Below are 14,416 nucleotides of genomic sequence, written 5' to 3' on the forward strand. Positions count from 1 at the left end.
ATCAGTAAGAGGAGTTTAATCTAAGTTAATTACATTTAAGTAAAATGTATTAATACAATATAAAATAAAGATTTTTTTAGCAATTGTGTGACTTGCAGGTTGGAGAGAAGTATACTCATGTTTATATACAAAGATTGGCACAATAACTATTTTAAAAAATTGATTTTTTAAAGGAATATTTCATTCCTAGGTGATAATCCCAAAATATTTTATGGGATACATTAAAAGAACCTGGAGATTTTTATTTTTCCTCTCAGGGTAATTACTGACTAAATCCTCATAAAATGATTATATGTTATTTTAGAAAAAAAAGGATTCCACTCTCCACTATTCTAGTATTCTTGGCTATTACAATTAATCTGAACCACTGAGACTTGTCATCCACAGTTTCTGCTTTTTCCATAATTATGTTTGCCTAAAGTCCCTAGTATAAGCTACAGACGAGAAAGTCTTCTGGGAGAACCATGAAGAGTGAAAGCCTCAGTAAAGACTTTTACTGTACTCAGAACTGTTGGCTCTACAGGAAGTAGACTCATGGAAACAAACTTTTCAGCATAAGCTGATATCAGCATGATAAACAGATACCTGTCAGATTCCCAAAAGATAGAGTCAGGATTTCTAGGATTCTTTAAATCTAGAAGTAGATGACTCCCTGAAATTGTTTGTTTCACTTCAAAAACAAGAATTACTTACCGGGGACTAAATGAGTTAATTATGGCAAGTGTCCTATTCCTGTTTTTTATTTTTTGAGGAAGATTAGCCCTGAGCTAAGTGCTGCCAATGCTACTCTTTTTGCTGAGGAAGACTGGCCCTGAGCTAACATCCATGCCCATCTTCCTCTACTTTATACGTGGGACGCCCACCACAGCGTGGTGTGCCAAGCAGTGCCATGTCCGCATCCGGATAGGAATCAGCGAACCCCAGGCCGCCGAAGCTGAACATGCACACTTAACCGCTGCGCCACCGGGTGGCCCGGCCAAGTGTCCTATTTCTAATGGATATATAAGAAAAATTCCTTTCTTCTTTATTTAGAACTCTCTATTGGCTATACTTGCATGAACTGCAATGAAACATTTTTTAAATGGTATCGTGTTCCAGCTGACCCTTTAGAATTCAGAAAAAAATTCTATGAAAATTCTTAATACAGCTTTTAAGTAATACATATCAAGAAAACAAAAAAATAATGATTCTGGATAAAATGACAAAAAACACAAAAGTACCCCCCAAAATGGTAAAAATGGTTAAGTATTACACAAAATGCCTTTACTTTTCATAGCCGTGTAGCTATTTTTGCATACGTTCAATAAAAATTTGTTCTCCTTTGTATCAGGTAGTAATTAAAAAATCGCTTTTGTAACCACGGTGATGCCCTAAATCTCATTAAACTAGATATGGCATGCCCATTATTACAACAAAGGTCCAAGCGTCTTGGTCAAGGTGAATTGGCTGGTTCTTGGTCTCTAATCTCAGTATATGAGCTGACAGGAGAAATATCTTACATATTGACAAGAGATTTTCACAGAGTGGGGTACATGGGGTAACTACTCTGATTCAAAACTGATTGGGCTCAAACTAAAAAAAAAGCCTGACTTTGGCCTGTCAAAGATACAGCGTACATCTGCTTTAACCATTAAAGAATGCACTATCTTAAGAACGCATACTCCCCCCTCCTACGCCCTATTGGCAACATCATGGTGGTAACGCCTGTATTAGTACTCCTAAAATAAGTTGCCTTTCCCAACATCAGGGTCATGTTGACCTGCTATATTGCAACTAAATACCTTTTTGCAATTGATGAAAATGTATCCCGCATGTGTTTAATGTACGTTCTTTGTTCTAAAAAGATAGAAGACTGTAAGGAAAACCATGTTTCTCCAGAACTATTTCTTCCTTTCTAGAAAAGGCTTTCCAGTGTTATATTCCTCAGTTTGGTTCAAGTTAAACTCACCTCTCTCTTATCTGTAGAATGGTTACTGGCTATTTTGTGTCTACAATATAGAAGTAGTGTCACATGGCTAGTTTTATTAACCCGATTACAAGAAGGTTTTTGTGCACTAAGCATAACCTTTATCATGCTTATACAATAAAACTGACCAAATAAAACAAAACATGAAAGTAATGACACCGCGTCAGAAAATCACTAAGCAAATTTATGTGGTCAAAGCCATGCCTTAGGAGGAAATTTGGAAGCAAAATTGACACCTTATCCAGATGGGTAAGCAATGCACTTCACTCTCCAGAGTCAGAAAACAAAATAAAACACACTGTGCAGTAAAGGATTAACACAGCATGCCTAGGTTGTGCAAACCTTTCACATTCCAAAGAAAGGTTTGGCTCTTGCTCAGCTCCTAGGAGATAAGGACCTTTAAGCCCTTGGAATATCCTGCCCGATAAGAATATTTTTATTTACCTGGGGGCCTTAGGCCCTGCCAGATAGTCTATGCTAACAATGTGATTTATGATGGGGGCCTTGGGCCATTTGCTATCAGCTTGACCTTTAGAGGGGCTGGAGACTGAAGCTCAGCCACATAGGCAGTCAGTTATGTGACCAGCCCACAGTAAAGAACCTGGATGCCAAGGTTTGGAGGAGCTTCCCTGGTTGGCAATACTCCAAGTATATCATCACACATTGTTGCTAGAATTAAGTGCTGCCTGCATGACTTTATGGAAGAGGACAACTGGGAGCTCACGCCTGCTGCTTCCTGGACTTGACCCTATGTTCCTCTTTCAGTTGCTTATTTAAATCTGTATCTTTTCACTGTAATAAACTATAACCGTGAGTATAACAGCTTTTCTGAATTCTACGTATCCTTTTAGTGAATCACTGAACCCAAAGGTGGTCTTGGGGACCCCTTTAAATAAAGTAACATCAGGCACAAAAGTTGCCCTGCTTGGTTCTTGTTTCCCAAGTAAATGAAACCTTGAGTCTTTCCTGTAAGTTACTCTCTAACAAAAACAACTATATCCCTGATTTTGGCAATGCTGATGTCTGAAGATATGTGATGACTTTTTTGGATATGACAATTATGTGAGAAAACTGCTGTTTTCTACCTTGAATAAAGTAACTGTAAACTTGGTGATGTGGGTAATTTTGTAGGTTGTTTTTTTCCTTTACATATTTGCCAGATTTTTAATTTGATGAGGTTGGCCTTCTAAAGCTTGGACTCCCTGGCAAATCTTCTTTGCATATAAACTTTTCTTTTCTAAATGCTTTAGTCTCTGAGTGGTTTATGTTTTATTTTAGCAGGCAGTAGTTTGAACCAATAGTACTTTAGTAGACTAGTTAAGAGAATTAAACTCTACTTTTCTTGTAGCATATCCATATAGGATGCTCTGAGAATTAGAAATCACAGGCAAATATTTTACTCAAATAACAAAGGCACAGCTCTCCCTTTACTTGCGAGCTATACTGTAAAAGAACAAAGAGAAAAGGACCCTCTCTGAAAATTTAGCTTAGGTGTCCAGTATTTAAATCATATCACCAGAGTGAATCAAAGTGTGTAGCACTGATAGATATTCTCCCACGTTTACCCAACAGAGGAGCTATATACATGAAATCATAGAATAAGGTTTTAAAAGACCAGTTTCTTTTGAGATTAAAGCAAAAGCAAAAATTCTTAACCTAAAAATGACTTCCTTTAACTCTGGTACTGAATTTCCCAGCTTTAAATTTGTAGCTTAGCTTATTCTTGGAAAAATGAAGGTAATAATGCTTTTTATATTGTGTTCAAGCATTCACTATTTAATATATTAATAGTGCTATTCTCTCACATGTATTACATATTTTGGATTTAGCTATCTCTGAAAAATAATTTTTAAAGTATTAAAGACACTTTTTCTTTTGCTAGAAATCATAAACTACAAAACCATAAATGTTCCATGGAATTCTCAGGAGTGTTTTTAAATTTAATTTTAAATGGGTTTCCTGTGTACCAATATGATTTATGTTTTAAATAACACACTTGTAAAGTTAAAAGGACCTACAGTGATGAAAAGTGAAATACTTTCCAATTCAGCAAGAAGATTCTGGACAACTGCCCTGTAAACATCGATCTTATATTTCAGTCAAGAAATGATTCACATTCTGTACTAGCTCAGTAATAGATTTTTCTGAGAAATACCCTACAAGTCAAGGTACATTTAACTTCAAGGAAAACTAAATACTTTCCAAGGTTTTTCAGAATTTACCCTAAAATTTACTTAATCAGATTAAGCAAAATTAGGTCAAAAATATATTATTTTAGCTTTGACTAGAAGGTCTGGCTCACTTTACAATCCTCTTTTCATAAAGATTAAAATCTTTATTTAAGCAAATTGAATAATTTATAGTGGAAGCAAATTTAATAATTCGTAGTGGTGAATAACCTTGTACAAGTGGGTAGTATCCCATTATAATGAACATCATTCCAATGTTCATTTCCCCAGGGCACTTCTTCCTATGTTCTGACCACAGCCAGAGCTGATACGGCCGTGATAAAATACATTGAACAGGACATCAAAAGTCAAAGAAATACAGCCTCTCAGAGAGTAGTTACTTTATTTAAGGAAGCCATTTTTCAAGTAAGATACCTACATACCCTACTCGCTCATTTAAAAGTATTCAATCAGGTCTATTGCTCAGTAAAATGACATGTTTTTGAAGAGTGCCGCACTGGTGGTATATCAGGTTTTTAATTTTTTTAGTGCTGTTGACTGTTGCTGCTCAGAGTAGGTCAATGGATAAATCTTTGCTTATTTCAGATTCAAGACATGCACATAGTTTTTCTCCCACAAATCTCACATCTTCATGAATTTTAAAACTGTCTCGAGCACCTGCAGAACAAATTTCTTTTCTAACCATAAGACCTATACTTGGTTAGATTCTATACAGAGGTAGAGACAAGAAAGCAACAATGGCTGAGGAATAATGAGGTTATGGTAAGGGATTCATGTTCAGTACATTTATTTGTGTCCACACATTTCTCTAACATAGTTGACTGGTGTTTAGAAAGAGTATTCTATAGACCAGGAAATGTAATGGTATTGATTAAAATGGGACTTCTATCTGTAAAACATATAAAACAGATTTGTAATGCATTTCTGAGGTAAACAGTAGCATGCTACAAGCCATCATAGGGGATTTGGGAGTATTTCTATTTTAAACTGACTATCTCACTTTCCTCCACATCTTTCAAACTCGTTCACCTTTGAACATTTATTAAAAGCTGACTTTTTCTTCTCCAAATAAACTAGGACTGCATTTTAAATTATAATCCAGTACTCACAAGGTTTCACAAAACACTGGCTACCTTCTCTATGTGATGCACTCTGATATTTTCAGTGCTATCCTATATCATTTAAAAAATGTTGGTAGTTACCCACTAAATTGATTTCACAATCCATTAATATGATATGACCTGCAGTTTGAAAAACACTGACTTGGTCCAACCAATGAGGAAGATGAAGTATGAGGAAATTGAGCGGCTTAAATTCATAAGGAAAGTGAGTGGCAATCATCTGCATAATTCTGTGCAAGTCAATAATTGGCCTCTAGAATATAAATTTTCTGTATACTATCTTTCTGTTTTAGACCAAGATATTATTGCTTTATTTTTGCCCCCGATTCTTCACTCTCTTCACATTTACTTCAGTGTTTCATGTTCATTTTTACTCATGCCTTTGAATTTGATACTGGTTATATGGACAGTATTTGTTTGAAATTACTAGGTGAACTGTTATCTTCAAATAACAAGCCTATAGAAGATTAAGAATCCCAGACCAATACTGCCACCAGGTAAAAAAGCAGGTGAAAGCTACATATATATAAAGGTAGAGAATGAAGAAATACAAACAGGCCAACTTTATCTGTCAGTAGATGAGAACAAAGATTCAGTAGACAAATATTTGTTGAGCATTTACTCTGTGGCGGTCATTATACCTCTATGTCACCTATTGTTTTCTTCCTTGTATTATGTTTATGTATATGTCTTATCGCCTCAGCAGACTATAAGCAATTTGAAGACAGAATTTATGCATAATTTGTCTTTGAATCTCCTGTAGCATCTAGCATAGTATCTTGAGATCAACAAATACTTGATTATTAGAGCTCAATAAATACTTGCTGAATAAACAAGTCAAATACACCAATATACAAATAAGGAACTACCTTGACTCTCAGAACTCTTCCTCTTAGCAACATAATACAAAAGAAAGCATCATTCTGAGTGCCTGTTGTCTGTGCCCCCAAACAAACAATACTAGAATATTCTTAACCAGTGGTTACGTAAAATATGGTCACCTATCTTTGAAAGATGAAACAGCAGAACAGCTGAACCAGTGCCTGAAACAGCAGTACCTGACCCAATATGCTCACTCAGATGAGACCACCAAATAATGTTAATATATTTTCATGAAACGTAATTTCACGGAAATATTTATTGAGAGGCTACTTCCAGGCCAGGTATTGTGCTAGGTGCTGGGCTACAGTAGTGAGCAAGCAAGGATATTGCCCTCAGGGAGCTTTCAGTCCATGGGGAAGACAAATGATAACAAGAAAGTGTGCCAAGTGCAAAGATGGGAGAAATACCTAGAAGAGGCAGCTAAGCCAGATTTGGCTGAAGGCAAGGGTGTGAAGGGGAGGCTTAAAGAGGGCTTTCTTAGAGGAAGCAGTAAATTGAGTCTGAAGCAAGAGGAAACGCTGGACAAGCAAAATCTAGGCAAGCAAATCTAGGCAGAAAGTATGGTGGATAACTTCACCCTTATTTTAAAAGATTATTCTAGAAAGCTGATTATATCATTTATAGAAATTTTTATCTTTCTTTGACAGATAATTCATAATGCCTAAGATTCTTCCTCCAATTGCCAACCTCTGGATCCAGTCTCCCAACATTACAGACTGGTCATTAACAAGTCTTATATGGTCACAAAACTGCCTCAGAGAATAAAGTAACAAGAGATCAACTTGCTTCTCTACTATTTTCTGATAGAATTATTAAACATATAGGAATACAACAGACCATGCTCACATAATAAAAAATGAATTTTTCCAGTGTGGGGGGGGGAGCTAATTTATAATTCTAATGATTGCCTACAGCATCTAGTAGGATTTTGCACCAAATAAGAATTCAATGACTCTATGCCAATAAGTAGAACACTCTCAAAAATCCACCAGGAAAAAAAATCCACCTGATTCTTTAAGTAAACCATTAATTCATAGCTATAATAATAACAAACTCTAGCCTAGAGAATATTTGAAAACTTTAACTTTACAATTTTGTTATGTCTAATTCTCCTTACATAACAAAATACAAAAAAAGGAATTAAAGGTGAAAAGTCACATGAAAGTAAGTATATAGTTTACGAAGAAAAAGGCTGAGGCATTGGCAAGGTCTATTTAATTACCAAAAAGTAAATTTATTTCAGGTCAGTGATCGTCAATATTATTTTTATTTATCCTCATTTCACTTTAATTAAAAGGTGTCATGGCACCCATAAAGAGGTTTTTCATCCTACAGATGCTATTATGCCTTAGACAGATTTGTCTTGTTCTACATCTGGGAGTCAGCTTGTACTTATCTAAACTTCACATACAATTAAATGTTCTCAGTAGGTACAGCTTTAGTTACAGCTGAATAGAGTTCCAGGAAACCCCATTAGGAGTTTCACTATTTACTCTACACCAACAACGGCAGCTGGTACATTTTTGGTCACAGTGAGCACTCCTTCCACCGCACATGACCAACTGGCCTTTTCTCCTTAGTTTGATTTCTCACAACATTACAAGTCAAATTTTAATTGAATTTTTTGACACCTTCTCATGGATTTAAGAACACTATAGTTAAACTTGTATTTTTAAAGTAAGAAGACTATACAAAAATGTCAAAAATAATTTTCAAGTATACCATCCTAGCCATCTAGCTCATTATATTAAGTATCGCCTTTTTTAATCTTACACTACTGAAAACTCGGCATTTCCCTCAGACCCTTCTACCTTCAGCTACAACCTAATAAAAATGGGTTGCCAAGGACCCACACAAGTACAGTTAATTCAAGCTTCCAACTTCTATTTCCAGGATTAGAATATTTACAATACCTGCTGCTTCAAACACTCGAACTGTCTAGTTTCACAGCTTCAAAGTTGAGACTTGTTTTGGCTAGAAAGTTCCAATTTCACTTTATCAATTTCTGATTAAATAAAAAACAAACCAATCAGTTTTTCACTTAAGTGAACAAAATCAATGATATTGTACCGAGTTTCTGCTAGGCAGAGCACAGCTGCGGGGTTGCTACAGCAACTCTTGTACACTGACCATAGATCGCCCCTGTCCAGGAAGGAAACCGTTTGCTCCACCCCTGGGGAGTCAAGGGCTCTGGCAAGCAGCAGTCTGTGAGCAGAGACACATTTTTAGTTCAGTAGCTGACATGGAGCAACAAGAGACCAATCTTTATTTTCTCTCATTAAGAAATGGCACCCCAACAACCAACACAGACTCCACACCAAGGTGCTGCATGTCATTATGTGTTTCTGCAGCATGGTGGGACTGTATTTTTCACCTCCTCCCACTAGAAACCTAAATTTGGGAACAAGCCAAACCAATTTCCTCCCAGGCACATAGAAAAAGAAAAAAAGAACAAAAAAACCCAAGTAAATTAGAATATTCTCACTGTTATGAAAAATACATTTTGGCTCTTGCTTTCAGGCTTTAACTTATATAAACTTAGGTTCTATGACATTATCTTTCTTTGGCCACTCACATTTAAAATTTATTGAATTTTTTACTCAGTATCAACCCTTCTGCTGGGTGCTTTGACATATTATTTCATTTACTCCTCACAACAACCCTGTGATGTAGGTAGTAATATAATCTCCACTTGACAATTGAGAAATAGAGGCTCCAAAACATTATTTGATTGTCCAAGCTACTAAATGGCAGAGTCACAATTTGAACCCAAATCTCCTAATTCTGAAAACTACCACATTACACTAATTTTGCAAGAAAATTCTCAATTCTTAAGTGAAATATTCAAGTATTCCTAAAATGACTTTAAAATTTTTTATGGTAATTTGTTTTAGCAATACATTTTCACAAGTAATGACTTCATTACCGATAAGCTACATATATACAGCCACCTTCTTAAGTGCACAGAACACAAAGGCACTGGAAGACAGGGCTGCATTACGGTCCTGGTGAGTTTTTTGCTAAGTATAAACAACAGCACTCACGTTCTTGAGGAGGAAAAGCAAAGCAGAAGACTAGGTTAGGTGACGAAACTGAGTTTATATGAAGCACTTTGTGGAACACCTCTGGGGTTGAAGGAGCTGACAGAAGGAGAGGGAGTGAAAGCAAGTGAAGGACATATGTACTATTTAAACCGGAGGGAGAGAAATTTTATCTCTGCCATTAGTTACTTTCAAGGACAATTCCAGGTATGAATCTGCCCACTTTCAGTCATCTCCCCACTTCAGGTACGAACAGGTTTCTAACATGGCACCTCTTCTCTCAATGAGAATGAACCACAGTTTTCCTCCTCTATCCCAGAAGGTCCAAAACTACCCGCTTTTGCCTACACATACTTTTCAGGAATTTCCTTGGCGGACATAAAGACTATCTTTTAAAAAACTGCTTTTTCTAGTTCTCTAAGATCCTGACCTAAAAATTCTTTCACACTTATAGCCTGAACACTCCCCCAGCTATAGACAGACGTACCTCCAACTCCATCCTTTGGAATCACCGTCTCTCAAACTGCTACCCTATCTTCTGAGCTCCTCCCTTCTATTACACCTTTTCTGTCAGTCTTCTATTTCTACTTTAGTTGATGAGTCCAATTCTCTAGTTACTCCAAAGGATTTCAGTCAGAAACCAAAAAAGTTCAGAAGAGTTGTACTAGTTTCTATAGGCTTCTGGGAAGATGGGTCAAACATTTATTATAAAGCATATATACACAAAGAAACCTCTTATGACATCACTGATTTAAAAATATAAAAAATAATGTATCATATTTCCCTGAACTTTTGCTCGATGAGGCAATGAAATCTCCAACTTCTTCCTATACTTTCCTAGAAAAAAACGCCAGTTTTGTGGGTTCTGGAAAGTTACATTCTCAATTTATACTGATAAATATTATATCTAATGCAAAGACTGAAAGTCATAAAAAGTTAGTGTTATAAAGGAGTAAGATAAGATAGATCACTGGCGTTAAAGGAAAACAACACTAGATTTGTAAAAGAATGGGAACAGCATAGGAAGACTTCTGCAGTTGAGTTATTGCCATCTAAAAATTAAGTTAACTGTGTGTTCCCATTTGTAAGTGTCACATAGAAACTTGGGCTAAAGGCCTCTTCGCCAAGCTTTTTTCCTTTCCAACAAAGAAAAACATTTCACAGCTCTAAGACAAGGCAGGGAGGAAGCACCAGGAAAGTGGGAAACCTTTCCATACGTGCTGCTCATTTTACATTGGTTCTTAAGGGTACAAGCCTACTAAATGAAAAAGTGGAATGCTACTTGTATCTCAAATTTAGTTCAATTTTAAATACCATCAATCTTGTATAATTTTGTAGATTTAACTTAAGCTATCTGCAAAGTGAACAAAGTTTCTAAAACATGGTGAGATTAGGTATTTCAGTCAATAAAAAAACAAAAAAGCAATCATTTATTATTTGGGACTCTTAGGAGATCATTAGGCATTAATTTAAAGATACCACAACTTGACACTTTATAGAGGCTAGAAACATAATTCAAAATTTCATAAAGGTGTATTAAATTAAAACCACTTTAGACAATTCAAGATTTCATTGACAGAGTTCAAGTGACAGCTTTGTTATTGTGTTACTGTTCCCACATGATATCATCTCTTCTCAATTTCATTTGAAGATTACGGACTCGTATTGGATGAAAGTTGCTGCTCTTCTGAAGAGGGTTGTTTAGCAAACATTTTCTGGGGCTATTTTTTAAGTTGTTTGATCCGTTAGGATAGTTATCTTCTTGCTGAATACCTGAAGCTTCACTCATCTTTGAGTTTTGAACTTTTTGCTGTAGTTTACGGACCTGGAGAGAAAAAAACCTAATATTTTAGTCAAAAGTATATTTAAAATATACTCTATAATAGATGGATTAGATTGATGGTTTAAAGATTACATGAAATTAAAAAGTTTGTTAAGGTTTTATTTATTGAATACCTATTATATGCCTAACACTGTGCTAGTCAGGTAGAAATATAATGAATAAAACAATCCTTGCTCTCAAGGAACTTATTGCTCTTATTAGTAAAAGAAAAGCATATATGTGAAACTAGAGAATAACTCAAGCTAGGATAAGTCTGAGGACGACAAAAAGTGTATATTTGAGAAGGCCAGAGCAGGACAACATCAATGTGGGCTGGAGAAGCTGAGAGAAAGGTTTATGGAGGATATGAAACGGGTGAAAACTGGAGAACAGAGGAGAGAGAAGGATCTTTCAGGTGATATTACCAGCAAGCAAAGATTTGGTGCTAGGAATGAGCAAAGAGTTTACAGAGTTGGGAAAAAAAAATACATACATACATATATATATATATATATGATATGTTACTTAAAAGTATTCCTGAATTTAAAGTACTACTGAATACCAGTAAAAAAAAAAGTCTAGGGAATAACCTTATCTCACTGAGGAATATCTGGTAATGGTTCAGTAAACAGAATTAAACAAAACAAAACCTATCAACTAGCCAAAACCCATTTTTTCCAAGCCCCGTCCATTACTTAGTCTGTTTTACTTATGCATAGACCTAATTTGTAGAGGTGATCCAGACATTGGCTAAGTACCTGGTATTCTATTTGTCTAAGGCCATTTTAATTGCAGATATTAAATTTATCATCATAAAACGCTTGAAAATTTATACTGTTACAGCTGTTATGGAATATAAATATTATTTTTCAAAATATAATTTACCTGCAAACTGCCTAAATTTAAAAAAAATGACTATTCTTCTATTCCCTTCAAGTTTCTCCTATGTGAGTCTAAGAAAGCATACAAGTTATATAATCTTTGCCCTAACACAATCATACAAAAAAAATATACTTACTATAGCCTTAAAAGCCAGTAAAGTGAAAATATTTGCTTCAAAAGTTTCATTTCCTTCTTTATTGACCATAGAAGAATAAAGGCAATAAAACTCTGCATCCTTTATTACTTTCCTATAAAAGCAGGGGAGGCTTAATTGTGAGGTTATATATCACCAACTTATAAGAATGCTGATTATTCCATAGGCAAATGGCTATATGATGTGACCTGTGGGTTCCTGGCAAGACTCCCTCTGCCTTCTGTTCTGGCAGCGATATAGTGCTAATAATCCAACCTATGGAGTCATTGCCTTAATGTAAAATATTATAATATTCCATGATTCTCCTGTTAAAGTATTAAAACTGCTATGCCATTCTTAGTTATTTAGAATTCACATGCAAGGACAGAGTCCCCCTCACCACCACACTTCAGCTAGCTGAGTGCAGGTCCCCAGGGAATGGAACACGGCACAGCTTGTTCTGTAAAGTGGAGATAGTGGTTTTACAACTGGGGTACTGCTTGAGGAGCCAGGCTTTTGTATGGTACTTAATTAGAGACCTGTCAACATAAGGGACATCATTATGATATTAGAGGAGGAAGGGATAAGAGGAAAGAATGCTAAAAGGGTAACTGGGAGGACTGCAAAGCCAAATTTAGCCCACCTCACAATTTTCCCAAAGCCATTTCTGAATACATAACTAAACTTTCTTGCTCCCTTTTCTTAATACTATCTTGGAGAGTTATGTAGAAGCCCATTTATGCCAGTGAGACAGACGGCTCTATTCTGAAATAGGCCTAAGTGACTACTATCACCTTTCCACCAAGCCACACACACAGACGTCAAATTTGGAAGGTCATATAGAGATATGACTCTGAATCCAGATATATTATATTTTTATTAAAATCTTTTACTAAAGCCTTCTTACATTGTCTTGATGCTTCTTCAGTTTGGAAATTTGTTCTACTTTAATTTCCATTTTCTTGACTAAATGCTCTAGTTCACATTCCGCATTTTCAAAGACTGAATGGCTTTCAGTTTCCTTTATTTGATTCAGTAGTTCTTGGTGCTTCCTATAAAAGAAAAGCAAATATCTTCCTATAAAAGAAAAGCAAACATCAAGCACTATTATAGTTTATGGTATATGTCTTTGCCATAATTAGACAATATTCTGTCCAATCATAAATTTTAGTCAGAGTTAAATATTAATCTTCAAAGACAATCTCTTTCTGTAGGGTTATCTAATTAAATCTATGGTAAATATAAACAGGCTCTTGTGATTTGAGATTAGATACATTTAGAAATATTCATTCATTTAACTAAAAAGAGTATAAAAAACAAAAGGAGACTCTTTCTCATAAAAAGCTTTTGTGAGAATTTAAGGTCACTAGACCTGGTTTGTTAGAATGACAGTAATATTTGTCTAACAGTTTAGATCTTGGGAATACAGAAACTCCTGAGATTGGAAAAGCAGTAATTACATACAGTTGAAAATTTAAATAGTATCAATAAACACAATGAAAAATCAGTGACAACAAATCTGCAGATCAAAATAAGCCCAAATGGCTAAGCAAGGCCTTTAAAAATTTATAAGTCGCATTGTTCTTAAGATTGAGACGAAAAAAAAGATACGTAAATATCTTCCTACTTCTTCTGATAAAGAATAAAAATACTTACATACTCATTTGGTCCAGCTCATCTTGCATTGCCATCAAAAGTTCAGACACATTGTTACAAATGCAGATGGACTTTCCTGAGTCAGGAGGTACAGCTTTACGCTGGGAAGTTGATCTAGTAGGCTTGTAGAGACGTCTAGGCTCAGTAACTTCTGCACGTTTTGGAAGGATATGTGGCCCATAATGTTGCATTGTCTGCAGAAGGTTTTGCCTACTTGCCTTCACGGAATGGCTTGCACTGGCAGACTAGGGGAAAAGAAATAGCTGAGAACAATTTCAAATGACTGATGGCGTTTATTTTATTTTATTTTGAGGAAGATTAGCCCTGAGCTAACATCTGCTGCCAATCCTCCTCTTTTTGCTGAGGAAGCCTGGCCCTGAGCTAACATCTGTGCCCATCGTCCTCTACTTTATATGTGGGATGCCTACCACAGCATGGCTTGACAAGCAATGCCATGTTTGCACCCAGGATCCGAACCGGTGAACCCTGGGCCACAGAAGCAGAACGTGCAAACTTAACCGCTGAGCCACCGGCCGCCCCAACTGATGGCATTTAAATAGCACTTAGAACAAAGCAGGAGTTGAGTTGAGTTTTGTTTTTTTGAGGAAGATTAGCCCTGAGCTAACATCTGCCGCCAATTCTTCTCTTTTCTGCTTAGGCAGATTGGCCCTGAGCTAACATCCATGCCCATCTTCCTCCACTTTATGGGATGTCTGCCATGGCA

At 36.0% G+C, this 14,416-nt stretch overlaps 2 protein-coding genes across 19 annotated transcripts in view; both read right to left on the reverse strand.

Moving 5' to 3' along the window:
* LOC124247491 (uncharacterized) overlaps positions 1 to 9,823 on the reverse strand; it is a 166,431-nt gene extending 156,608 nt beyond the window's left edge. For all 5 annotated transcript variants that reach the window (XM_046676825.1, XM_046676826.1, XM_046676827.1 and 2 more), the window contains exon 1: positions 8,072 to 9,823. The gene's annotated coding sequence lies outside the window, so the exon portion shown is untranslated. The remainder of the gene's footprint in view (positions 1 to 8,071) is intronic.
* A 169-nt stretch (positions 9,824 to 9,992) lies between these two features.
* Positions 9,993 to 14,416, reverse strand: part of CEP57L1 (centrosomal protein 57 like 1) — a 71,512-nt gene continuing 67,088 nt past the window's right edge. For 13 of the 14 annotated variants that reach the window (XM_046676840.1, XM_046676837.1, XM_046676829.1 and 10 more), the window contains 3 exons: positions 13,693 to 13,937; positions 12,944 to 13,088; positions 9,993 to 11,024 (listed from right to left, as the gene is read on the reverse strand). In XM_046676840.1, coding sequence (XP_046532796.1) covers positions 10,806 to 11,024; positions 12,944 to 13,088; positions 13,693 to 13,937 — 609 coding nt within the window. In that variant the 3' untranslated portion in view covers positions 9,993 to 10,805. Of the gene's footprint in view, positions 11,025 to 12,928; positions 13,089 to 13,692; positions 13,938 to 14,416 lie in introns of those variants that run through there. The other variant, XM_046676843.1, reaches the window with a different exon arrangement.

This window comes from Equus quagga, chromosome 11 (assembly GCF_021613505.1).
Source record: "Equus quagga isolate Etosha38 chromosome 11, UCLA_HA_Equagga_1.0, whole genome shotgun sequence".
In the NCBI taxonomy this organism is placed as follows: domain Eukaryota; kingdom Metazoa; phylum Chordata; class Mammalia; order Perissodactyla; family Equidae; genus Equus; species Equus quagga.